The sequence below is a fragment of the Plecotus auritus genome (assembly GCF_963455305.1).
Source record: "Plecotus auritus genome assembly, chromosome: 6".
NCBI classification, from domain to species: domain Eukaryota; kingdom Metazoa; phylum Chordata; class Mammalia; order Chiroptera; family Vespertilionidae; genus Plecotus; species Plecotus auritus.
Window position 1 is genome coordinate 5,913,001 of NC_137773.1, and position 26,135 is coordinate 5,939,135.

The 26,135-nt window shown below is 46.5% G+C and overlaps 3 protein-coding genes across 3 annotated transcripts in view; 2 read left to right on the forward strand and 1 right to left on the reverse strand.

Moving 5' to 3' along the window:
* Positions 1-8,097, forward strand: part of UBTD2 (ubiquitin domain containing 2) — a 34,994-nt gene extending 26,897 nt beyond the window's left edge. The window contains exons 2-3 of the mRNA XM_080677084.1: positions 371-607; positions 7,509-8,097. Of these exons, the coding sequence (XP_080533210.1) occupies positions 371-607; positions 7,509-7,906 (635 nt within the window). The 3' untranslated portion in view covers positions 7,907-8,097. The remainder of the gene's footprint in view (positions 1-370; positions 608-7,508) is intronic.
* Positions 8,098-13,159: 5,062 nt separating this feature from the next.
* On the reverse strand, positions 13,160-19,965 carry EFCAB9 (EF-hand calcium binding domain 9; the record flags this gene model as incomplete). The annotated part of the gene is made up of 4 exons (XM_080673319.1): positions 13,160-13,291; positions 14,611-14,787; positions 15,359-15,507; positions 19,830-19,965. 4 exons carry the CDS (start codon positions 19,963-19,965, stop codon positions 13,160-13,162), a joined length of 594 nt encoding a protein of 197 aa, XP_080529445.1.
* Positions 19,966-24,913: 4,948 nt separating this feature from the next.
* Positions 24,914-26,135, forward strand: part of STK10 (serine/threonine kinase 10) — an 87,811-nt gene continuing 86,589 nt past the window's right edge. The window contains exon 1 of the mRNA XM_080675043.1: positions 24,914-25,451. Coding sequence (XP_080531169.1) covers positions 25,296-25,451 — 156 coding nt within the window. The 5' untranslated portion in view covers positions 24,914-25,295. The remainder of the gene's footprint in view (positions 25,452-26,135) is intronic.

Here is a 26,135-nt window from a genome sequence, read left to right on the forward strand (position 1 = left end):
ACAAGGTCCTGTGCCCCCTACTTGGGATCGAGCCCACAACCCAGGCATATGCCCTTGACCGAAATCGAACCTGGGACCCCACCCCCCCCACCCCGCCAGTCCGCAGGCCAACGTTTTATCTACTGAGCCAACCAGCTAAACTCTTTTTAAATCTAACTTGTCACTGGAAGTTTTGGGTCGAGCCATCTAATGTCTCCATTTGCTCTTACAGTTCTAAAGTAGGTTAGGGGAATTTCAGAATGCAAGAATTAGCTAGTAGGCAAACTTCTAACTATAATTTGATAAAAGAATCAAAGAGGAATGACCAGATAATTTTTAACACACACATCTTTTGTAAATTTTGGTTTTGATGTTAGCCTTTTATTCTCAGTTGCTTTAGGTCGCAACCAGCCTTTGAAAAAGGAGAAACCCAAATGGAAAAGCGATTATCCCATGACAGATGGACAGCTGCGCAGCAAAAGGGATGAATTTTGGGATACTGCACCAGCTTTTGAAGGCCGGAAAGAGATTTGGGATGCCTTGAAGGCTGCAGCACATGCTTTTGAGAGCAATGATCATGAACTGGCACAAGCAATCATTGATGGTGCAAACATAACGTTACCACATGGTAGGTGGTCCTCAAGGACAACAGGGAACCCCGTGGGCTCGTGTCTAATAGCAGCAAACCAAATGGGAGTGTTCATTTACTTGCTATGCATTATTCTACCTTTTTTTTTTTTCCTAAAAGGGAGCATTTCTCTCTGCTTCTTTGTATATGTTTAACTAGAGATAGGTTTACTTGATATGTCTATATTCTAATTTTGAAAACATTTTTAATCTCAAGAAATAGAACTGTTGTTCCCTTGTTAACTTGTATCTTCTAGCTTTCATACAACCTAGTCCTCCATCAAGGTCCCAATTTCCTAGAGCTTCTACTTCACTGGTTTTCACCTGCACGAAAGTGGTAGTCTCAAATGTAGATCTCGGAAGTCATAGAGACTCCGTGGATGCTCCTTTAGTCATTATACCTTCTCACCAAAACTATTTTTAGCATATACTTAGAAGTGAATCTCATGTGATCCTAAGGACAGTTTCTGTGATTGTAGCTCTGAGCATTATTAGAAACCTTTGCTTAGGAATGTGAAAGCCGTTTGTGTGTTGTTGTTTTTTAATACATTTGTATTGATTTTTAGAGAGGGGAAGGGAGAGGGTTAGAGAGAAATATTGGATAAGAGAGGAACATTATCTATCAGCTGCCTCCTGTACACACCCCTACTGGAGATCGAGCCTGCAACCCAGGCATGTACCCTGACCTGGAATCGAACTGGTGACCTCTTGGTTTCTGGGTTGATGCTCAACTGCTGAGCCACACCAACCGGACATGGAATGTGAAAGCTTTGAATATTTTCCAGGGACACATATATACTGGACCCATGCACATCCTTTTGCTCGGTCTCCTTGATTAGACACATGCAAAAATGCTCATGCTATATAAGATTTAGGTGTTAATTTTATCATTTTTGGTTTTTTATTTCTATACTTATAAATTTATTTTTCTCTTCAGTTTTTCAGGTTAATATTATTCTAAGTTCCTTAGCCATATATATATATACATATATGTATACTAGAGGCCCGATGCACTAAATTCGTGCAAGAGTAGGCCTTCCTTCCCCAGCTGCCGGCACCAGCTCCCCTCTGGCACCCAGGACCCGGGCTTCCCTTGCAGCCCCGGCTTCATCCAGAAGGTCATCCGGAAGGACGTCCAGTCTAGCATATTATGCTTTTATTAGTATGCTAATTAGACCGGACAGCCGAACGACCTTCTGGATGAAGCCGTGGTGGGCGGGGGCCATGGTAGAGGTGGTTAAGGGCGATCAGGCAGGTAGGTAAGCGAGCAGTTATGGGCGATCAGGCAGGCAGGCAGGCAAGTGGTTGGGGCTATCAGGCAGGCAGGCAGAGTGGTTAGGGGTGAGCAGGCAGGCGAGCAGTTAGGAGCCAGCGGTCCCGGATTGGGAGAGGGATGTCCAACTGCCAGTTTAGGCCCGATCCCTGTGGGCCTAAACTAGCAGTTGGACATCCCCCAAGGGGTTCTGGATTGCAAGAGGGTGCAGGCTGGGCTGAGGCCTTCCCCACCCCACCTCTCCACGCACAACTTTAATGCACTGGGCCTCTAGTAGATAATAAAAGTCTAAGCGACCGTTAACGACCGGTCGCTATGATGCGCACTGATACCAGGGGGCAGACACTCAATGCAGGAGCTGCCCCCTGGTGGTCAGTGCGCTCCCACAGGGGGAGCACCACTCAGCCAGAGCTAAGGAGCAGCAAGCAGGCGGGTGGTAAGGAGCAAGGGGTCCTGGACTGCAGTTGGACATCCCCCGTGGGCTTCTGGACTGCAAGAAGGCACAGGTCAGGCTGAGGGACACCCCCGTTACCCCCCTCCATTGCACCGGGCCTCTAGTATATATCTATTCAGCTGTATGCATTGGTTCCTATTTTTATTATACTTTCATTGTTCCTTTTTCATTATCTTCCTTTACTTGTCTATATTTTCAGAGGAACAGTGCCTTTTACTGTTTAATCATCCGCTTTATGTCCTTTGACTTTTTTTTTTTTTAAATATATTTTATTGATTTTTTTACAGAGAGGAAGGGAGAGGGATAGAGAGTTAGAAACATCGATGAGAGAGAAACATCGATCAGCTGCCTCCTGCACACCCCCTACTGGGGACATGCCCGCAACCAAGGTACATGCCCTTGACCGGAATCGAACCTGGGACCTTTCAGTCCGCAGGCTGACGCTCTAACCATTGAGCAAAACCGGTTTCAGCTTGACTCTTTTTAAAATAAAAGGTATTTAACTGTCTTTCCCAATTTTCTAAATTTCCATTAATTTTCTGAGTGAACTCTGCTTCCAAGAAACTTTTTGCCCTGGCTGGTGTGGCTCAGTTGGTTGGGTCCCATGCATTGAAAGGTTGCTTGTCCAATTTCACAGATTATTTTTATTGATAATTTATGATCCTGGATATTTAATTTGGGGAGAGGACAACCATGAAATGAAATCACATTTGACTTTATGGTCTGGATTTTCCCCTCTTTAGTTTTACTTTAAAACTCTAGAACATACTTATAATTCAATTTATACTTTCTAAGAAAAAGTAAATCAGAAAACTGTGTTTAAATACTAGTAAACTGCAAGTTACCTTTCCTAAAAATATTGAAATGTTGGAGGTTCTGAGCAATACAGAGTCTGGATAACTTATTTCCAGCATCACCGATATGTGCTGTCTATCTTGTACTTCCATGGAATTTTATTTTCACCCATTTGAGGTCTGAAAATTGAACCCAACTTGTTACGCTGAAGAGCAGAAGGGAAAAGACTCAGCTTTCCATTGTGATGGAGGAGTGAGTATTCAGATCTAGGAAGGGATCAAGTGCCTATTAGAGTGAACATTGTGTTGGGGTTGGCACGCCTGCTGTTGTAGCATGGTACCAAAGGCTGCCCTGACACCTCTTGTCCTAGTTTCCAGGGAGCCTAAAAACGTTGCCCTTTGGCAGCTTTGGTTTGCAGTCCTACTAGTTTCTATCTGTTGTGGTGCGTGAAGTTAGAGAAGCATGTGTGGGAGCCTGGAAACCACTTTAGAGGTCAATTTGATCCTGCCTCATTTTGCTGATTGAGAAAGGTATTTCAGGTTAAAGAATGTTGCTCAAGGCTGTTTAGCCAGTTAATATGTTAGGCTAGGAACTTCATCTTGGTTTCCTGATTCCAAATGTAATATTACACAAATACCTTCTTATACCTACCAGGCTGTTGTGACTGATTCTCCAAAATCACTGGGATATGTATCTGAAGGTGTTTACTTAATAGAAGTGGTGGGCCTTTAGTGAACTCGCTCCTTTCTTTATTCTTCTCATAGCCAGCCCATCTGAAAAACACTGGTAGGTTTCTTTGCGCTAGGACTAGGCTACATAAAGTATATAAACAGTGAAGTTTGCATAACTGACCATACCTCCATTTATAAATAACACTAGTGTCCCAGTGCACAGATTTGTGCACATTGAAAGGAAATTAATTAGAAGAAATATTTTAATATCGCTCTTCACCCTTTCTCTATAATAGAAGTGTCAACCAAATTCGCAATTGACAATGACAAATCAAAACACACACATGCGATTGGTGCCAGTGAGAGCTTTATGTGTATCACACATGTGTGAGTCAACTTAGCCTTTTATGTATAAAGGTAAACTTGCTTAATTAGACCTGCTTTTTGATTTAGCTAAACTTTTTCCAGCCCAGTGAAGCACCCCAACTTCTCTTTCAGGTAATTGTCAGCAACACAGCAGTAAGTATCAACACGAAGCAGATTATTATTGTAGATCACGCAGGGAGGACAAAGGGTAAAATATTTAACTGCAGCAGTGTTTGACTATATTCTGCACAGTGAGAAAACCTGAAGTCATTTTCAAGGTCTACCATTTCTTCTTTTCAGTCGGGTCAAGTTTCTAAACTTTCTAAATTTCTGTTTTCCGGCTAATGAAAAGAAAATAGAATTCTACTGAGTCTCCTATCTACCTACTCCAGGACTTCTGTGAAGATCAAATGAGATGAAGCACGTGAAAATGCTTCACAAACAGTTGGTTAAACTGTAAAATGTTTGCACCTGGTTATAAAGCAAGTTGGGTTCCTTGCCTGAAGAAACTCCAAGGAGGCTAGTCACTAGGGAGAGGAAGCCAGGCGTTGCTATGTGATGTCATTACCCAGCGCCAACAGCAACCGTTTCCGGGCTGGGCTGCGGGCTACATTTTGTGCCATGGGGTCTTGGCAGCATTGGCTGCGATTTGGTGGGCTGTCGCTCCAGGGTGGTGGCGGGGCCTGTGTCCCACTTGGGGGAAGCCGAGTGTTGGTTTGTGGGTGCCAGGTCCGTGGTGCCATTTATTTTTAAATGGCCAGTGCGTGTCATGGCAGCTCCTGCATTGAGCTTCTGCCCCCTGGTGGTCAGTGCACGTCATGGCAGCTCCTGCGTTAAGCATCTGCCCCCTGGTGGTCAGCACACGTCATAGCTACCGGTTGGACGGACACTTAGCCTTTTATATATATAGGTTGTTACTGCAATGTGATGGTTACTAGTTACTAGTGTGGGGAACTGCTAGTGATCACAACTGTGCTTGGAGTATATCCATTTCTACAGTGTAATATCAGTGTTCAGATTCATAGCACAGGATGAACAATGTCGTTAAAAAAGAGAAAAGGGGACAAACATGTATGTTATGCTTGTTGACTTAGCTCTCACCCCAGCTCATCCTATCTAATAAAAGAGTAATATGCAAATTGATCATCACTTCATCACACAAGATGGCTGCCCCCATGTGGACACAAGATGGCTGCCACAAGATGGCTAGCAGGGGAGGGCAGTTGGGAGGGACCAGGCCTGCAAGGGAGGGCAGTTGAGGGGACCAGGTGTTGATGTCCCTCGTTAGGGTGTCATAATGCCGGGGTTCTTTTCCCAGCCTTACAAAGGGTTCAGCATTCTGGAGAAAGGGGCTGCGCGTAGATGATTAAGAAGGAGTCCAAAGACGAAAGATATTTTTGAAAGGCATTGGGGGTCAGAGGAGCTTCAGCTGAAGAAGCTAGAAGACCCTTCCTTGACCAAGGACCCGTTTATCCTAAGGCACAGTTTATCCTAAGGCAAGGTGGAGATAATACACTTCAAAGGGTAAGTTATCAAAGGGTAGAACACAGAAGCATTATCAGTTTGGGGAATAGCCTACAGCTGTTCAGGTGTTTGGCCAACAGGAGGCAATAAAATGCCCTGAGCTGTCTGGCAGTTAACAATTGTCCTATTCAGGTTTGGGGGGAAGTGCCGTTTAGCCATTTCCAACAGGTAAATTACATATATGGCTCACCCTTGTTGAGCCACCCAAGTCCCATCAACCTTTTGACGGAACTCTTGTAATTATTACATGCTGGAATTCGTTCTCAGCACCAGGCCTGCAGGGGAGGGCAGTTAAGCGTCAATCAGGTTGGCAGGGGAGTGGTTAGGGGGTGATCAGGCTGGCAGGCAGAAGCGGTTAGGGGCAATCAGGAAGGCAGGCAGGTGAGCAGTTGGGAGCCAGCAGTCGTGGATTGTGAGAGGAGCAGCAATTGTGGGGTCCCAGATTGGAGAGGGTGCAGGCTGGGCTGAGGGACATCCCCCCTACCCCCATGCATGAATTTCGTGCACCGGGCCTTTAGTATTATATAACTAGAAGACAGACCTGATCGAACCCATGGTGGGTTGGTGACTGTTGAGGTCTCATTTCCGATGCTTTGTATTTTCAGCCTGTTGATAGTGACCATAAAGATCAGCTTATTAACTCATTTGTTCATTGATAACCATTTCTCAGTGTCCCACTCACCATATTTATTAGCTTGTGTATAAGTGTTTTGAGTATGGTAGATGTTTTTTACCCAAATTGAAAATCAGCTAACATTAATGTTTCAGTTTGTGTAAAGGACACATTATGAATAACCTTACAATAAAACATTTATTAAGTATGCTTTCAAGCTTCCCCTAAGGAGAAGTCCTAGTAATTATAATGCAGTTCATGCTTTATTAAAAAATTAGTCATTAATACTTCCTTTTAAACCATAAATGCTTTTTTCCTTCTTCTGAATGCCAGCTGGTTATAAATTTAATACCCCTTTTGTTCTTCCTTTTTAACCCATAGCTTCTCTATAACATTGACTATTTGGGGTTAATAAAACACCTCCGTTATCCCTGTGGTAATTGTGCTAATGAGATTAATATATAAGCCATGAGCCAGTGGCATCTCGAGTTTGTGGTCTCCTTAGACTGTAAGGGCTCTGGCCAAGTACTTTGATTTACAAAGTCTAGGCAATAAGAAAACCACTCTAGAATCCTACTGTGTTGCAGTGAATTAGGTTTAGATATCCTTTTTTTTTTTTTTTAATATATTTTATTGATTTTTTTACAGAGAGGAAGGGGGAAGGACAGAGAGTTAGAAACATCGATGAGGGAGAAACATCGATCAGCTGCCTCTTGCACACCCCCACTGGGGATGTGCCCGCAACCAAGGTACATGACCTTGACCGGAATCAAACCTGGGACTCTTCAGTCCACAGGCCGACGCTCTATCCACTGAGCCAAACTGGTCAGGGCTAGATACCCTTTTTTTGCTTTTTCTCTTTTTAAGGTAGTTGATTCTTTCTTGAAAAGATATCCCAGTGCAATTTGAATCTCACCTTAATTCGGTCTAAGCATTAATGATATTAGTAAATTTGAATTGTGTGTGCTCTCTTTCCTTTATTCTTTAATGAATGTGTGAATTAGGTATGATATGACCTAAAAGAGATGAGGGTAAGGAGCTAGAGCCCTGGTTAATGTAAAATTAGGTAAACATTCAAGTAATTGGTGATGGGACATTATTTTGATGGTCAGTTGACAGTGACTGACATTATTTTAATATTTTTCCCTATAATGGCAGGAGATGCTTGAGCATTTATTTAGATTAAATTCTTATCTTTTTCTGAAGGTTCACTTACAGAGTGCTACGATGAACTGGGAAACAGATACCAGCTTCCAGTCTATTGCCTGGCACCACCTATCAACATGATAGAGGAAAAGAGCGACATAGAGACTCTAGATATTCCTGAGCCACCTCCTAATTCTGGATATGAATGTCAGCTCCGTTTGCGCCTTTCCACTGGCAAAGACCTCAAACTTGTAGTCCGCAGCACAGACACAGTGTACCACATGAAGAGGCGGCTCCACGCAGCAGAGGGAGTGGAACCGAGCAGTCAGCGGTGGTTCTTTTCTGGCAGACCTCTCACCGACAAAATGAAGTTAGAAGAGCTGAAGATCCCAAAGGACTACGTTGTACAGGTTATAATGAGCCAACCTTTGCAAAACCCAACACCAGCTGAGAACTGATCTGGTCCTACTGGCTGGTCCCCAGATCCCTCCCGCTCCTTTGTATTGTTGTTTCCTACTCTATGGCGTGAAATTTATTTTCACTGCTCTGAATTCCGTATAATGGATTTAGTTCTGAGGAATTACCAGTGAAAAATTCCATCTGTGATGGAGACCAACAAAAATAATTAATAAAACACAAAGAGCTAGCATTTGAGACTCATTGTAATTACAATTTCTAATTTGAGGGGCAATTAGAAATAGATAACCATTTATTTTAAAACACTCAGCAACTATGTAATGGCTGTATTTAAATGATTTGGACTATATATAGAACATTGCATCAATGAACAGCACCAAGCACCTTGTGAATACAGAGTTTTTATAAAAATAAACTATAACTTCCAAAAATCATCAATAACAATGATAAAACTTGAGCTTCTTAGCATGGAAACTGGAAAGAGCAGTATTTGAGGTTTACTTCTATTCTGGTCTTAATTCTTTGCTTAATTAATATTTAGTCATTAAGGATTAGAGACTGGCAAATTGTGTCTCAGTATTGCTTTCCTCATCCCCATCTGTTGGGCTTTTTATTACATTCACACTAAATTTTTGTGCCTTCCAGCACACTGGTGGCAGGCGCCCTCTGGAACACTAGGCAATAATTTAGTCAGTGCAATCAGATCTCTGATTTTCAACTGATACTCATTTGAAAAGTCTCTTGTTCTCTTGCTACATAGGTATTTTGAAATGTGTTTATAACAAAGTGGTTTTCATATCCATGCTTAGAAGATCACCACTATATAATACCTTAAGTTGTTCTCTCTACTCTGCTTGGAACTTTTCAGAACTAACTGTGTGTCCCGAAATGCATGGATACTGGGCCAGGGAATGCAGGGAATCAAGTATAGCTATTCCCACTGTAGGATAATAAAGTCATTCTCTTTCTCCCCCAGTTTGCAGGAAGGGTGTAAGGAAACCCATTCCATGTGTGCCTGGGAGAATTGTGCCTATTTTCAAGTCTTTTAGAGAAAATTTCAGCGCATAAATTACTAACATGAAAGATTTACTGATGTCACTTTAACATCAGCAGTGAGACCAAATGGTGAAACATGGCTCTATACTTTAGTGCTTTCCTGTTCACTGTTACCTTAGTTATGCTGGATGAGCGTTTTCCCCTCTCCTCTTGCCTAGCAAAGAGGCAAATTGAGAACCATCCGCAGATTCGATTATAGAGGACTGAAAAATCCAGTGAGATAACCTGATTCTTTTGTACTGTGACTGAATAAAGCTGCCAAGGATTATATTTAACTTGGAGCCTTTTCCAGGTTGGTTCCATTAGTGAGAGAAGGGGCTACCACATGATCACTGAACCCCTGAGAATCCACGAGATGGAAAATTAGAGGAAGAAGGCACTTACGCTGTTTGCAGCGGGGCATTCAAACCTCCACACCTATTTGGATGTGAAGCACCATTCATTTCAGTGGCAAAATGAAACTGCTAATTAGTCTAAAGGTAATGTTCAAAATGGCATTAAACTTCCTATAGCCTGCTAGATCCTATATAATAAAGGCCTAATATGCTAAGCATGCAGGTGACCGGTCAGCCATTCAACCAATCAAAGCGTAATATGCTAATGATATGCTAAGGCCGCTCAACCACTCACTATGACATGCACTGACCACCAGGAGGCAGACAGTCGACCAGTCACTATGATGTGCACTGACCACCAGGGGGCAGACGCTTCAACTGGTAGGTTAGCTTGCTGCTGGGGTCCAGCTGATTGGGACTGAGCAAGACGGGCCGGACACGCCCTGAAGCTCTCCCACAGTCCCTCCCCAGCTGGCCAACCTCCTGTGTCCCTCCCCGGCCCCAATCATGCACCAGTGGGGTCACTCGACCTGGCCTGCACCCTTGCAATCCAGGACCCCTCAGGATGTTGGAGAGCTGGTTTCAGCCCGATTCTGCAGGCCAGGCTGCGGGACCCCACTGGTGCATGAATTCGTGCACCGGGCCTCTAGTATAATATCATTGTAACACCTGTTTCTGAGAGCTTTAACTACTTCCGTTTTTTTTTTTTTTTTTTTTTTTTTTTCTTAAATTACATGTCTCTAGTTGATATCTTTAGTGAGGTAGAGTGTTTGTGCTTGAAAGCAGTAAGATCTCTTTAAGCATTGTTTTAGTTTGGTGCGGCAGGATAGGACGCTAGTGTTTTCTCCATTCTTGCGACAAGCTGGGCAAACTGCACAACAGGATTCACTGATGTCTTCCGCCGGTCTTCAGTTGCCTTTTTCAGATTGTCTGGCGTAACATTATATAGTTCTTGAAGATCGCCTATGTCAGCTTCAAGCAAATTACTTCTTTTAAATGGTGGCTCCGCAGCCGCATCCTCTACTTCCTTGTCACTTAACAATGCCATTGAATCCTTGGTAGTTCGGTAGTCCTTAAATGTGCCATCTAGTCGCCTCTTCCTTGCGGTTGCTGCTTTGAAGAGATTTTGGTAGTGAGCTGGAGAGATTGATCATGATCATCAAGTTTCAGCACCTTTATATACGGAAACATTTTTTCTGAGTGTTTCTCTTTCAGTGCTTTCTCTGCCCTGCCTAGTAACACGGCTTCGTGAGCTACATGAGGAAGAAGCATCGCATCTGACAATCCTTCATTAACTAGAGCTTTCATTGTCACATAACGTGTCATTTCTGCATATGAGGCAAATAGTTAGAGTTGGGCAACAAAACTTCTTGAGGTTGGACTAGGTAGATCTTTGTTCTCCGCGAATAGTAGTGCATTTAGAATAATGATGTCCAGTCCTTCTGAACTAATCCAAATGGCTGCTTCACGGAAATCAAGAGCAGGATCCAAGTCTATGGTTGGGGCCTGGGCGCCTGGAAACACAGTGGCATGAAGAGCATTAAATCGTTTTGTTATTGGAGACATCGGGTTTTGTTGCGGTCTGCGCACAATATAGTAGATGAGCGCTAAGGCTGTCTTGACAATGGTTTTTATTCCTAAGCTTTTTACGGGATAGTCTTCAGGGCCCCACCTAACAAACTCTCCCTTGGTATCCTTGCCACGATGTTCACGTAGGTACTTCTTCCACGGGTTCCCTCAGTTCGTAGAGATTAGGGAACGTAGCCAACAAACAAGTCGTAGTGATGGGGATACTGCCTCCCATGGTCACAGGTTCCATCCTTGGGACATCCATAAGGGCTACATGCTGCTGCCGATAACACAGTGTCACATGGAGGTAAGTAAACATCTAATTGTCCACCACTAACCATCTCCGCGTATTTCGCCATCGTTCCTACTTCCTTTTTTAATGAAATTATTGGAATGATTGTGGCTACATTTAATTTGAGTTTGTTGATAATTGAATATAAATCCAACAGGATACAACAGCATTAATTCCAAAGGAGTCTTTATATATGGAGTTGGAGGTATGTGAAGGTCTTTCAGTACAATGCCCCATCGTCAAATCGTTTTCGTTCATTTCTGTGCCACATTGAATTAGCAACATCTCTCAAAGTTTGTCAATTGGGAAAAAAGTGTTCAATCCTATTTTTCTTAAGTAAATTTGGTGATATTAATAGTCTATGGTTGGTGGAAGATCTTTTTTGTTTGTTGAAGATTTAAGCTCTCAAAAGTTTATTTTAAAGGAACATATACTTTGAATAACAAATACTGGGCATGTTTAACCTAGGTGAGAAAACTATGGTGCTGTTTAATTGTAAATAGATTGATATAAGATTGGACCAATACTTGATGTGTACAATTTTAGTATGTAGGATTTTGTGCTTTTTTAAAAAAAAAAAAAGTTTAAATTTTCTCTTTGTCTTAGCCTTTTTTTCTGTTGTTTTTTTTTTTTATTGTTGTTACTCTCTACAATAAGGGTAATTTGCCTCATTCTAATAAAACCTCTAAAAAGCTTTTTCTCTTTTTTAAAACTTCAACTCAATAAATAACTTTATTATCATCAGACTTAGAATCTGCTGTGCCAAACCATATGTGGTCAATTTATAGGTATGCTTTATCTTCAGTGTTGAAATCTTGGTCTAAAATAGGTTGTTGTTTTAAGAATCGTGCTGTAAATCAAAACTTCTAATTCAGTTTTTCAGAAGCACTGAGCTCATTTCTTACCCATTTTGGAACAAATTGGCAGGTTTTGACAAATTTTTATGTAAAGCTAGTGGCACCAAGTCAATGTAGATTCGTGCACATTGAAAGGAAATTAATTAGAAGAAATATTTTAATATCGCTATTTGCCCTTTCTCTATAATAGAAGTGTCAGAGATGAAAGAAAATTAGTGAAATATATATGAAAATAATATATAAATTGATTTAATAAATAATAAACACGCTGAAACCGGTTTGGCTCAGTGGATGGAGCGTCGGCCTGCGGACTGAAGGGTCCTAGGTTCGATTCCGGTCAAGGGCACGTACCTTGGTTGCGGGCACTCCCCAGTAGGAGGTGTGCAGGAGGCAGCTGATCAATGTTTCTCTCTCATCGATGTTTCTAACTCTATATCCCTCTCCCTTCCTCTCTGTAAAATATCAATAAAATATATATATTAGAAATAAAATAAAATAAAATAAAAGAGAAACATCAATGATAAGCCTGTAACCCGGGCATGTGCCCCAACTGGGAATGGAGTTGTGACCTGGTTCAGTCGACGTTCAACTACTGAGCCACACCAGCCGGGCTACCCAAGCAGATGTGATCCATTTGCTTAAGCACCTGACTTGGAGAGTAATTCAGATTCTAGGAAGAACACAGCCCCAGTATCCTTAAAAGTCAATTCTCTTGTGGTTGGAAGCACTTCACCATTTGCCATTTTGAAGTGTTGCATCCCAGTAGTTTTAGCCTAAGGACTGGGAGACTAGACAGGGTCTGGAAGTGTTGGACTACTAGGGCCTAATACTGGGGAAGCACTGCCTTCTTTCAGCTGCTTAGCCCCAGGGAGTGTTGGTAATTATTTGGATACAAGGGACCTAATGAACAGGGTTGATCTGAAAAGCAGCAGCAGAATTGGGACATGTGGATGGACAAAGAGAGTGGTTGCTTCACATGACATTCTTGTATCGTATGTGAGGTCAATAGGTTATCAAAGTTAAGAACTTTCTGTTTGAGGAACACTCATTTGGACTCTTCCTATATCAAAATGAATGTGGAGATACCACTTTGTTGTTCACATTTATTTTTAAACATGCTAACAGTTATAATTACTTATATTTTCAGATTAATTTCTTTCAAGAAGTTTCTCTCTTGCCTTCCCATTAACTTTGTGTGGCATGTTCTTCTATGAGCAGAGCCTTCTGTTCCTCGTTCTCATTCTCTGCTTTCTGCCTCTCCTGGTACTTGTCCATGATGGAGATAGTAAACAGCTTAAATTCCTTGTAATTCAGGTGCTTTTGTTGGGGGATAAAAAGAAAAATTATTTCAGGAAGGACTTGATACTTTGTTTCAGATGACAGCAGGATTATAAGCATTTCTCATTTAAAAACTTGGAAACTTAAAAGGCTCGTAATTAGGACAAAATCATCGTCAGATTGTAGTCTAGGAGCCAGGGACAGAGCGTCTATTGTAGACTCTAAAGGAACCGAGAGTCACTTTCTTTTATTTCAAGTCCAGACGCTTCAGGCTGGCATCTGAGGTTCAGATGTGATCCACCTTTCTCAGCCTTCCCTCCCCCTTGCTTCCCCAACATGGACTTCCTCGCTAAATAGGCAGAATTCACGGTCTTCACCACAGTGGTCTCTTAGGATTTTGCTCCTGTGTTCCCATCACAGAATTTCTTCTTGCTACTTACTCAGCTCTCTATACCCTTCCCCAAAACCAACTCCTGCCATATCCTATATAATAAAAGCCTAATATGCAAATAGACCGAATGGCGGAATGACCAGTTGCTATGATATGCACTGGCCACCAGGGGGCAGATGCTCACCGCAGGAGCTGCCCCTGGCCCGCAGGCCCCAGGCCAGCCAAGGCGGGTGCCAGCAGGGGCCCCTCCACATTGCCCCACTGGTCGCCTCCTGCAGAGGGAGGTGACCGGTGGCACGGTGATCGAGGGCGGGGCCAGCGAGTGGGCGGTGCCAGGCTGGCCAAGGCGGGTGCCAGCAGGGGGGGACCCGATCACCCCACCAGTTGCCCCACAGATCAGCCCTGATTGTTGGCCAGGCCTAGGGACTCTACCTGTGCACTAATTTCGTGCACCGGGCCTCTAGTTAATATATATCCTTCTCTAAGCTTCTGTAATTTTGTATCCATATTCTCGTATGTAGCACTTATTCAGTCTTCTCTCTCCCATGGGCCTATGAATCTCCAGTTTTTCTGATCCCAGTGCCATGGTATGCTGGAGCAGGTTTTATTTATTTATTTATTTTTTCTAATCTTCACCTGAGAATATTTTTTCCATTGATTTTCAGAGAGAGGGAAAGACAGAAACACCAATGTGAGAGAAATACAATGATTGGTTGCCTCCTGCATGCACCCTGACCAGGACTCTGGCCAGGGAGGAGCCTGCAACCTAGGTATGTGTGTGCCCTTGACTGGAATCAAACCCGGGACCTTTCGGACCTCAGGCCAACGTTCTATCGACTGAGCCAAACCGGCTAGGTCTGAAGCAGGTTTTTTCACCTCCTCCTCACCTGTCTACTAGGTAGTAGGACATTGTCCTCTGCCTCAGGACAGAGAGGCGCCAGGCCACCCCTTAGGGATCTGCACTTACACAGTCACCGGTGATGTCAAAGTCGCGGTAGAACTCTCGGAGTGCGTGTTTTTTAATATTGAAGAGAAAGTCGTATTTTTGGAAGCTCTCCGCCCCAATTCTCAGCTCCCCTTCCAGGTCCAGCAGCTCAAACACCGGCCGGGAATGGCGGAAGATAAATTGCTCTTCCAAGTGGTTCTGTTTGGAGAGAAATGGGTCCGCCAAGAAACCACGTTGTTGGTGCCGCTTCCTAAACTTGCCACATCAAGACTCCTCCTCTGCTCCCTAGTCCATTCCCCAGAGAGCTACAGGCAAAAGGCGAAACCACAGAAGCTCAGGGTCGAAAGGGTGCTGTGGTCTGTGCTACAGGTCCTGCTTCGGCATCTGTCGTCAGGGGAACTGAGCCGCCTGTCCTGATCATTCCGCAGACCCCTGGCCACTAGAACACATTTCCTCACCTTGACTTAAAATAATGGAGGCACAGGTCCCTTTCCGCATGGAGTGGGAGGTAAACACACACCAGAAGTGTGTGCAGGTCAGGTGGGAACCCATCTCCATCACCCATCCCTCCAGAAGATTCTCTGAGAAAGGGGAGGTGGCAGGGGGAGAGGCTATGGATGGACCACTTGGGAGCCAGAAGTAGTTCTTCCCCACATTTTTTTCCTTCCCGTTTTGAGTGAAAGGGAAGAAAATGTTGGGTGTACCCTTAATTCAGGGCTACATTTAGCAAGATGCTGGGAGCTGCCCCAGGGCCCGGCCCGATACTCGCCTCGTGTGCCAGCAGTATGCACACCAGCATGTAGAACTGGTCAAAACCGATCTCGCCCACCGCTTCCCAGTCCAGCATGTTGAACACACTCATGATCTGTTTCTTCTTCCAGTTAGTCACGTGATGAAGGAAGTGGTAGAACAGCACATCTGTTGGCGGGGAGGACGGGGAGAGAATGGGGGAGACGAGGAGATGGATTATTCAGAAACAGCTCCAAAGGCTAACGCACTGGGAGCCGCCTGGATGGTACTGACATTGGAGGCCCGTGACCTGGGAAAAGCAATGATTTTCTTTTTTCCAAAGTGTTTTTTTAAACATAAATATATTTTTACTGATTTCAGAGAGGAAGGGAGAGGGAGAGAGAGATGGAAACATCAGTGATGAGAGAAAATCACTGATTGGCTGCCTCCTGCATGCCCCCCAATTGGGATGGAGCCCGCAACCCAGGCAAGTGCCCTTGACCGGAATCGAACCCAGGACCCTTCAGTCTGCAGGCGGACGCTCTATCCACTGAGCCAAACCAGCTAGGGCTCAAAATCTTTTTTTTTTTTTAAACCATTTATTGATTTCAGAGCGGAAGAGAGAGAAACATCAATGACGTGAGAAAATCATTCACCGGCTGCCTCCTGCACGCCCCACACTGGGGATCGAGCCTCCAACCTGGGCATGTGCCCTGACCGGGAATTGAACTATGACCTCCTGGTTCAGAGGTCAACATTCAACCACTGAGCTACGCCGGCAGGGCTAGCAATGATACTATTTTGTTTCTGGCTTTGCCAATGCACCTCCCACGATTTCTTAAACCTTAATTGCCCTTGAGCCATGTGGAAACGGATGCATCCAGAGGCTGGAGAGGACTTGGTTCCTGACCCAGCTCACGCACTCCACGTGCGGACAGGCCTGTGGAGATAACCAGTCAAAGGCACACGCTCCCCGTACGTGGAAGGAAGAGCTGATTCTCACCGGGGACCTCGGACACGTCCTTGGAGAAGCTGACATTTCACATGGCCCTTTCATTTGAGGAGACAATTAAAACAGGAGAAATTAAAAAATCATTCCTCTTCTGTGGTGCGCCAGCATGGCCAAGGGTGAGCCTGAGAGGGGGCGGTGAAGGATTGAGAACAGACAGACAAGAGAAGGAAAGCTGGGTCTCGGTGGGACGCTGCTTCTCTGACGGAGAGACAGCGACAGCACCACGGGCTACAAGTCGTGTCTATTTTATAGCCAGATTCCACGAGGCAAAGCAAGGGCGTGGTCAAGGTGTTTACAACCTTCTCGTGGGGTTCGATCCTACTCAATTACATGCACTTGAACTCTATCAAGCTCACATCACTCAGGCACGTGGGACCCCGTGTTCGGACCATAGGTTCAAGCTTACAACTCCAGCTGTGGGCTATCATTGTGCTGGGAGGGCTCCCTCCAAGCTGGGACTTGCACGTGGCCATGAGAGGACTGTGCCCTCTCATTAGTCCAAGGCTTGAACCTGTCCGAACACTGTAGCCGCTCTCCACACTCTTCTACAAACGCATCGATATGCCTTGTGCTTCTATGAAAGCGAGTGCATTTGGCCACGAGGGGAAGGCAGGGCGCTGAAAGGCCACCTCTCCCGGAAGGCACAGCCCTGCAGGGAGAGTGCCATCACGGGCTTCCACAGGAGCCTGGGAGAGGAACTGTCTGTTTCAGCGCTGCTCCGACGGTGTAACACCCATCGCCAGAGGGTCTGGTGAAGCGCAGACTCTGATGCGGGAAACTGGCGTGGGCCCAGCGTGCCCTTCTGACCAGCTCCAGGCGATGCCGTGGCTGCTGACCACCCGTAGGGGCCGCGCTGGGATCCGAACGGGGCCTGACGCCACAGCCCTGCCGGTTCCAGGGTGGAGCCGTAGCTTTTGTACATTAGTTAAGGCGTATTCAGTCCTACAATCAGAGACAACAATCCTGTAATTTCAAGAACAGGGAAGGTTTGTGCTGAAATTCCACTCACTAATCATCTGTCTCGGCATCGAAGATGAAAGGAACAAGCCTGGCGACACGTTTATCCAGTGCTGGGCGGCTCTGCAGACCGCGGACACACATGGCCCAGGGTCACGGAGGGAGTCACGGGTCGCTCTCTCCGTGTGATTTCCCCGAGCCCACTGCCTACAGAGGCTTTCTCCTGCAGAAGACAGGGCTTCACTACACACAGAGCATGTCCACTTTGGAGTCCCAGTGCAAGCTCGCTACGGGCTCAGTGAACCAGTCACACGTCCTGGTTTGGGGACTTCTGATGGTCTCTTGATGATCCTTCCCAGGCCCCTCCAGGTATGAGCATGTGGGAACAGCATACTATACATACATAATCCTATATAAGAAAAGGCTAATATGGAAATAGAACGAATGGTGGAACAACCGAACAACCGCTCGCTATGAAGTGTGCTGACCACCAGGGGGGCGCATGTGGAACATGGCAGGCGTCAGCCATGGTGGGATGGTGGAGCAGGTGAGCAGGGGCGCCAGACCAAGGCAGGGTGGCAGAAATTGTCATCGGGGCGAGCCTCTGGTGGTTACTGAAAATTCTTTGCTCCCAGGCGCCGCGGTCCCACCCGGTGCTCGCACCTGCTGCTGGCGCCTGCTGCCGGCCCCAATCACTCAGTGCCATCAGCAGGTGCGAGCTGCGGCTGCCAGCCCCTGAGGGCTTCTCCACCTCCCCTGCTCCTGAGGGGCAATCAGGGCAGCAGCTGCCACTCACACCTGCTGATGGCACTGGCCCGAATCGCTCCTCGCCGTCAGTGGGTGGGAGTGGCAGCAGCGGGAACAGGGCAACCAGCAGTCAGGGGACCAGGGGCCACGGAGGGAGGGGCCGGGCAGGGGTGCGGCCCACAGTTCCTTTCAAGGTGCACGAATTCATGCACTGGGCCCCTAGTATATATACTGTATATATCTCCAGTGATGTTTGTGCCGTTGCTCCTTGAGAGATGTTTTGGTATGGGACTTAGTAGCTACTTAACAAATGCCATTTTTCTTTCTTTTTAAAAAATACATTTTTATTGATTTCAAAAAGAAAGGGAGAGAGAGAGAGATAGAAACATCATTGATGAGAGAGAATCATTGATCAGCTGCCTGTTGCACACCCCCTACCAGGGATTGAGCCCACAACCTGGGCATGTGCCCTGACTGGGAATTGAATTGGGGATCTCTTGGTTCATGGGTTGATGCTCAACCGCTGAGCCACACTGACTGGGCAACCAATGCTGTTTTTACAGCAGCTGGCTCCGGCCCACTCGGGTCTCCAGGGCCTTAAGCCACACCACCTGCCCGGAAGGCAGTATCAGAGCTGTGTCACATGCTTTCAGATCACTATCCAATCCCCTGGTGACCAGAAGACACAGCTTGCCCCTCTCGAGTATTGCATCATCAGGGAGGGAGGGAGTTGCCAGGGAGACCAGACTCAGCAGACATTCCCGTGAGACTAAGAGTGGGCTTTGGAGTCAGAACACCACGGGTTTCAGCGCCGGGTTTTCTGTTTACAGCTCGGTGCCCTGCAGCTGCATTATCACGACTGCGTTCTTGGGAAGAGTTGGTGACACACCCTGTGAAAATCTATGCGTAACGAGAAACACTGAGGCAGGAAATGATGAGAAAATGAAGGTGTCCTTTTATTATAAAGATTGAATGAACTCCTAAAAATCTTTATGGAAGAAACCCCTTATTCACAAATGACCTTAATCTCTCGCAGGTCACAATGAATGGATAGGAAACCTTATTTACACTCAGTCCTATAAAAACCCCTGAAGTCTTTTAACTAATCTTCTATTAGTTTGCGCATTCAAAGGCAAGGTGAGGATTCTCAGTACTTGTCGGTCACTCACAATTACCAAGAATTAGAAGGGACCTTGCATATCATTTATTTGACACAAACATCCCATTTGACAGACGAGAAGGGGGGCTTGACCCGCAGGAACAGTTACAATGACAGTGACACCAAGTCCTCGCCAGGTGCTATGCATTGTCCTTACATCGCCTGTTTAATTATCCTCTCCCCCAACCACGAGATGGACTCCATTCTTAGAATTCTCATTTACAGACGAGGAAAGTGAGACCTAACAGGGTGTTGAGCCCAGCCGCTGTGGCTCAGTGGCTGAGCGTTGACCTATGAAACAGGAGGTCCTGGTTCCCTCCCCGGTCAGGGCGCATGCCTGGATTGCGGGCTCGATTCCCAGTAGGGGATGTGCAGGAGGCACTGATGGATGATTCTCTCTCATCATGGATGTTTCTCTCTCTCTCCCTCTCCCTTCCTCTCTGAAATGGAAGAAAAAATAAATAATAAAGAGGCTGACGACGCTCTCCAGATCTCCAAGGAGTCAGGGGCGGAGCCAGGATTTGAACCCAGAGCCTGCAGGTATGTCCTCCTCACTGAGCTGCCACCAGCCTTCAGGGAAAGTTGGGGACTAGACACCGGGTCACGAGCCCAGGAGACGGTTGTGACAGCACTGACCGTTCAGGGTGTGGGTGCGGTGCGCGTCGAGGAGGCGGAAGTACTCCACCAGGGCCTTCACGTTCCTCACGGACAGCAGGCAGTAGAGCTTGTCCAGGTAGAGGCACCACAGAAACGAGCCTGTCTTCAGTTTCATGGTGGAGCTCCTCATGCCCATGGCTCGGCAACCGGCCCGGGAGCAGAGAACGCAGCCTCGGAACTAGAATGTTGGACTCCGAGAAGCTCTGGTAGGAGAGGTCTCCTCGACAAAACAGTGTCGGAAATAGTCTAACCAGCCCGGCTGGTATGGCTCAGGGGCTGAGCGTCGACCAGGAGGTCACGGTTCGATTCCGGTCAAGGGCACATGCCCGGGTTGTGGGCTCGATCCCCAGTAGGGGGCGTGCAGGAGGCAGCTGATCGATGATTCTCTCTCATCATTGATGTTTCTATCTCTTGCTCCCTTTCCTTCCTCTCTGAAATCAATAAAAATATATAGAATATTTAATGTCAACTGTAATTGGAAGAAAATAATTATGGCCCTAGCTGGTTTGGCTCAAGTATCGAGCATCGGCCTGCGGACTGAAGGGTCCCAGGTTCGATTCCGGTCAAGGGCACATGCCCCGGTTGCGGGCTCGATCCCCAGTGGGGAGCCTGTAGGTGGCAGCCGATCAATGATTCTCTCTCATCATGGATGTTTCTATCTCTCTCTCCCTCTCCCTTCCTCTCTGAAATCAATAAAAATATATTTAAAAAAGAAAAATAAATTATGATGGCTTCCTCCCGGTTTTCCAGCCTTGCCCTCGCCTCCTGTTAACCTGATTACCCCTCCTTCACTAAAACATGACCAGTTCTAAACGGAAACCACACACTGGAGGTGAACGAGAGACTGCACACAGATGAAAACATGCTACACAGCCAGGCTGATTCTCAGAGGAATATTTATAGCCTAAATGTGTTCATTAGAAAACAATAGTGAAAAACGCACGTAATTCTAAAAGAACCTAGAAAAGTAAGTAAAATAAAACCAAAGAGAGAAGGAAATGTTTACAGACCAAAACACACATAAGTGAACCAGAAAACAAAGCAGTAAACTTGATTAGTATAATCAGGATCTTTCTTCTTCATGTTCTTTATCACAAAAAATGTCAAACCTGTCCCAAAGCGGGTTAGTGTGATAAACCTTTATGGAACCACCCAGCTTCAATAACCATCAATTCAGGGCCAATCTTGTTTCATTTATACTCCACCCACCCACCACCACCATCTCTGTGTTATTTTGAAGCAAATCTCAGCTATGACTTCTCATCTGTAAAAATTTGATCATTTCAAAAAGAGTGACTTTTGAAAAAGTATAACCACATACTTTTATACCTAAAAAGAAACAATGACCATTTCTTAATGTTATCAAATATCCAGTCAGCATGCAAATGTCCCTGTTTGTTAAAATGTTAAAATTTGTTTTTTGAAATATGATTGACATATAATATTAGATTCACGTGCAGAACAGAGACTAGGCATTTATATACCTTTAAAAGATTTTTTTTTATTGTTTAAAGTATTACATATGTCTCCTTTTTCCCCAATTGACCTCCCCCCACCTTTTAAATTTTTAACAGATGAATTATTCAAGTCAGGACTCCAAACAGGTCTACACATTACATTTAGACCGCTTCATCTTCATAAGTATCGTGAAGTTCCCCTTTCTATCTTTCTTACTCTTTCTGCAATTTATCTGTTGGAGAATCCAGACTGTCATGTGGAGGAAAGCACTCTGATTTTTGCAGGTTTTATCTCCAGTGTGTTAACATGTCGTCTCGTCTCCCCTATTTTCTATAAACTAGTAGTTAAAAAGCTGGTTTTAGGAAAAGATCAGTAAGAACAAACAATTTTTTTGGTAAGTATGATAAGGAGAAAAAAGATTTTAAAAAAGTAAGAATGAAGCCCTAGCGGGTTTTGCTCAATTGATAGAGCGTCAGCCTGCTTTGGTCCCGGATTCGATTCCGGTCAAGAACACGTACCTCGGTTGCAGGCTCCTCCCTGGCCCAGGCCCTTGGTCGGGGCTCATGCAGGAGGCAACCAATTATGTGTTTTTCTGACATTGATATTTCTCTGTGTCTTTCCCTCTCTCTTCTACTCTCCCTAAAAATCAATGGAGCCCTGACCGGTTTGGCTCAGTGGATAGAGCATTGGCCGGTGGACTGAAGGGTCCCAGGTTTGATTCCGGTCAAGGGCATGTACCTTGGTTGCGGGCACATCCCCAGTGGGAGGTGTGCAAGAGGCAGCCGATCGATGTTTCTCTCCCTTCGATGTTTCTAGCTCTCTATCCCTCTCCCTTCCTCTTTGTAAAAAATCAATAAAATATATATTAAAAAAAGTTAAAAAATAAATAAAAATAAATGGAAAAATATCCTCGGGTGAGGATTAACAAAAACAAACAAACAAACAACAAAAAAGTAATGAGAAAGGAAGCTATTGATAAGGAAGAGATTAAAAAATATGTAAGAATACTATATACAACTCTATACCAATACTTTGAAAATCTAAATTAGCTCTATCCAATTAATATGTAACACAAGCTACAAATACATCACATATGTAGTTTTAAATTTTCTGGTGTATACATTTAAAAAAATGAAACTAGTTTTGATAATTTTATTTAATCCAACGTATCCAAAATATTTCAATTTGTAATAAATATATTTTAACATTCTTTTTACAATCCTTTTTTCCCAGCTTTATTGGGAGATGATTGACATATAACATTGTGTAAGTTTAAGGTATACAATGGGATCATTTGACATAGGTTCATATTGTGAAATGCTTGCCACAGGAAGGTTATGAACTGGTGAGAACATTCCAGAGATCTATTCTTTTAGCATCTCTCGGTGTATAATACAGTGTTGTTAAGTGCAGTCCCATGCTGTACATTAGGTGCCCAGAACTTACTCATCTTATGACTGGAGTTGTACCTTCACCACCTTCACCATTTCCCCAACCCTGGGAAGCAGTCTATTCTGAGTTCAGGTTTTTGCTTTTCTTAAAGATTCCATATGTAAGTGAAATCATACAATCCGTTTTATAGTAACTCTGAAACCCAGTGTGTATTTTATACTTACAGCACATCTCTACGTATTTGGGCTAGTTACATATTGGGTGCTTTATTTTTTTTTAATTTTTAGTTTTTGTTAATCCTCACCCGAGGATATTTTTCCATTGATTTTTACAGAGAGTGGAAGGAGCGGGAGAGACAGAGAGAAACATGGATGTGGATTGGTTGTCTCCCGGCAGGGATGGAGCCTGAAACCAAGGTAGGAGGTAGGTGCCCTTGACTGGAATCAAACCCGGGACCCTTGTCTGCTGGCCCTCGCTCTATCCACTGAACCAAACCGCCTAGGGCCATTTTGAATGCTTAATAGCCACACCTGGCTAGTGGTTACCATATTGGACAGCACAGACTTAGATAAATAGAATAATAATTTGATGAAAATTGACTTATGAAGGAGTTAAAAATGTGAATCAATCAATAACCATAACCAATAACCAGAAAGTAATCAATGATGAAACGCTAAGAAAAGATATCTGGCTCAGGTGGTTTTATGGGGAGGTTTCTCAAAACCATTAAGGAACAAATCACTTCTATGTTACATAAATAGTTGCAAAGCAGTTCTAATGTAATACCGTAAGCCGTGTTATATGGGTAAACTTCCTTACAACTGACGCATTCAGGGATACAATCATTGCAGCTCTGAAGAGCTGACGAAGGGATCAGGCAGGAACCTGGAGGAATAACTGGTTTGCACGGAAGGTTGGGGAACAAGAGAAGGCCTATGATTATAGTGGTTAGCAGAGGGAAGTGGGGAGGGGGCAGGTAGGAGAGGGGGCAGGCGGGATAAACAGCGATGAAAGGAGACCTGACTGGGGGTGGTGAACAGAGTACAATACAGATGGCGTATGCTAGAACTCTACACCTGAAACACATAATTTTATTAGCCAATGTCACCCCCCTAAATTCAATAAAGAGGTTAAAAAAAAAGATTTGAAAACTCACTTTCAAAGTACACATTTTTATTCACATTAACAAGGTATGAGCATGGCACTGAGCATTATCATTAAAAAAGAGAGAGAGGCCCTCGCTGGTGTGGCTCCGTGGATAGAGCCTCGTCCTGAGCACTGAAGGGTCCCAGGTTCAATTCCAGTCAAGGGCACATTTGCGGGCTCGATCCCCAGTAGGGGGCGTGCAGGAGGCAGCAGCAAATCAGTGATTCTTTCTCATTATTGATATTTCTATCTCTCCCTCTCCTTTCCTCTCTGAAATCAATAAAATATATTGAGAGAGAGAGAGAGAGAGAGAGAGAGAGAGAGAGAGAGAGAGAGAGAGAGAGAGAAAATAGCCCAGGAAAAGCGGGGAGTGTAACAGAAAGCTCCCCATGGAAGGAGCTGCATACAGGACACTTTATTTAAATTGGGAAATTAAGAACCAGAAGCTTTTAACTTAATATGCAAACACATCTGGAGATCCATCATGAAGCCTGTGATGAGTCCCGGGGGGCTCTTTCTCCCAGGCTCCGATGCTGGCCGGCTCTGGGTCTGGACCGGGAGTGCCTGGGAAGCAGGAAACGATCCGGGAAGCCGGGGCCTCCAGGGACCGACCGCGGCCGCAGGGGCGCAGCATTGCGCGCGGTAGGAGGCAGCACCGCGCCGAGGAACCCGCCCCGGATCCGCCGGCGTATGTGTAGCCCCGGGCCGGTGCTTCCCAGCCGGGCGCCGCCACCTGAAAAGTGGGCGCGAGCAGCGCAACCCGGAGGGCGAGTTGGGGGCGGACTCAGTGCTTAAAGCCGGTTCACCTTCTGGCCCTCGGACAACCATCAGTCGCGCGCTCACGGAAAGCCAATTTGCTCCCCGTCTCGTTCGCAAAGAAATGTGGGGAGCCACAAGGCGCGGCTGGTCTCCCAGACTCTGGACGATTCCGGCGAGGGGGTCCCTAGGAACTCCCCAGCACCCAGCCCTGAGCTCGCGGGCTCGCGGCGGACTACAGTCTCCAGAGTGCCCTGCGGCGACGGGCGGAGCCCGGGAACGCCCGCAGCCAATTAGGGGGTCTGCGGGCGCAGCCGGGAGCGGCAGGTGGAGCCGGGCCGGTGGGCGGGCGCGGGCCGGGTCCCAGACCGCGTCCCACGGCTCGCGGGCAGGGTGTGGGCGCGGCGCGAGCGGGGCCGGCACGCGGGAGGCGTCCCCGGAGACAGGACCGAACGGGGCGGGGTCCGCGGCCGCCCGAGAGGTTCCGGGTGCTCCCGCCGCGCGCAGCTCCGGGCGCACTTGACCGGGATCGGGCTGCGGGGAAGGGCGGGTCTGGGGAGAACCCCCGAGCGCCGCGGCGTCCTCCAGCCCCTCCTCCTCGCGGCCGCCGAGCCACAGCCCGAGCCGGAGCCGGAGCCGGAGCCGGAGCCGGAGCCGGCGCCACCTCGCCCCCTGGCTCGCGCGCTCCCAGCCATGGCTTTCGCCAATTTCCGCCGCATCCTGCGCCTGTCTACCTTCGAGAAGAGAAAGTCCCGCGAATATGAGCACGTCCGGCGGGACCTGGATCCCAACGAAGTGTGGGAGATCGTGGGCGAGCTGGGCGACGGTGCCTTCGGCAAGGTCTACAAGGTGAGGGCGCTGGGGGCGGGTGGCCCGGGAACGAAGGGACGCGGGTTCCGCTCAGCCAGCGTCACGGCGTCACGGCTCGGGAGGGCGCAGAGGGGCTGCCCGGACATAAACTCGGGGTTCGGGGCTCCTGTCGTCACCCTTGTTCTTTGGAGGGACCTTCGCTCAGCCCCGCTGAGTCCCTGCGCGCTGGGCGCCCCCTCTGGACACGGATCCTGCTCCCTCCCTGTTCAGTGTCTGAGCACTTCCTGTGCGTCTGGCACTGCGCTCGGCGCCGAAGGGGGAGACAAAGGGGCGCTTATGGGACCTTAGCATCCGAGGGGCCTCCCGCGGCGGATACGCAATGCTGGGAAGCCAGGAGACTTTAAGCAGCGCCACACATGCTGTGGGAATGACGCCCGGGCCATGGGTTAGGAGACTCGGCTGCGTCTGGGAGGGTTAGGACCGTGGAATTGGGGACACACCTGAGAGAGAGGAAACGGCGCGCGGGACGGGGTGGGGGGCGGTCTAGAGTGAGAGGTTGGGTTGGGAAAAGCGAGCTGGGGCTGCCCTGCGGGGTCATGTTGGACTCTGGGTGAGTCACCGCTGGGGAGGCTCCCGGCCTCAGTCACCTTTCCCTTAGGGATACGGCGCCGAGAGCGTGCGCGCAGGGGTGGTTGGGGCCGAGCTGATTAATTCTAGGCATGT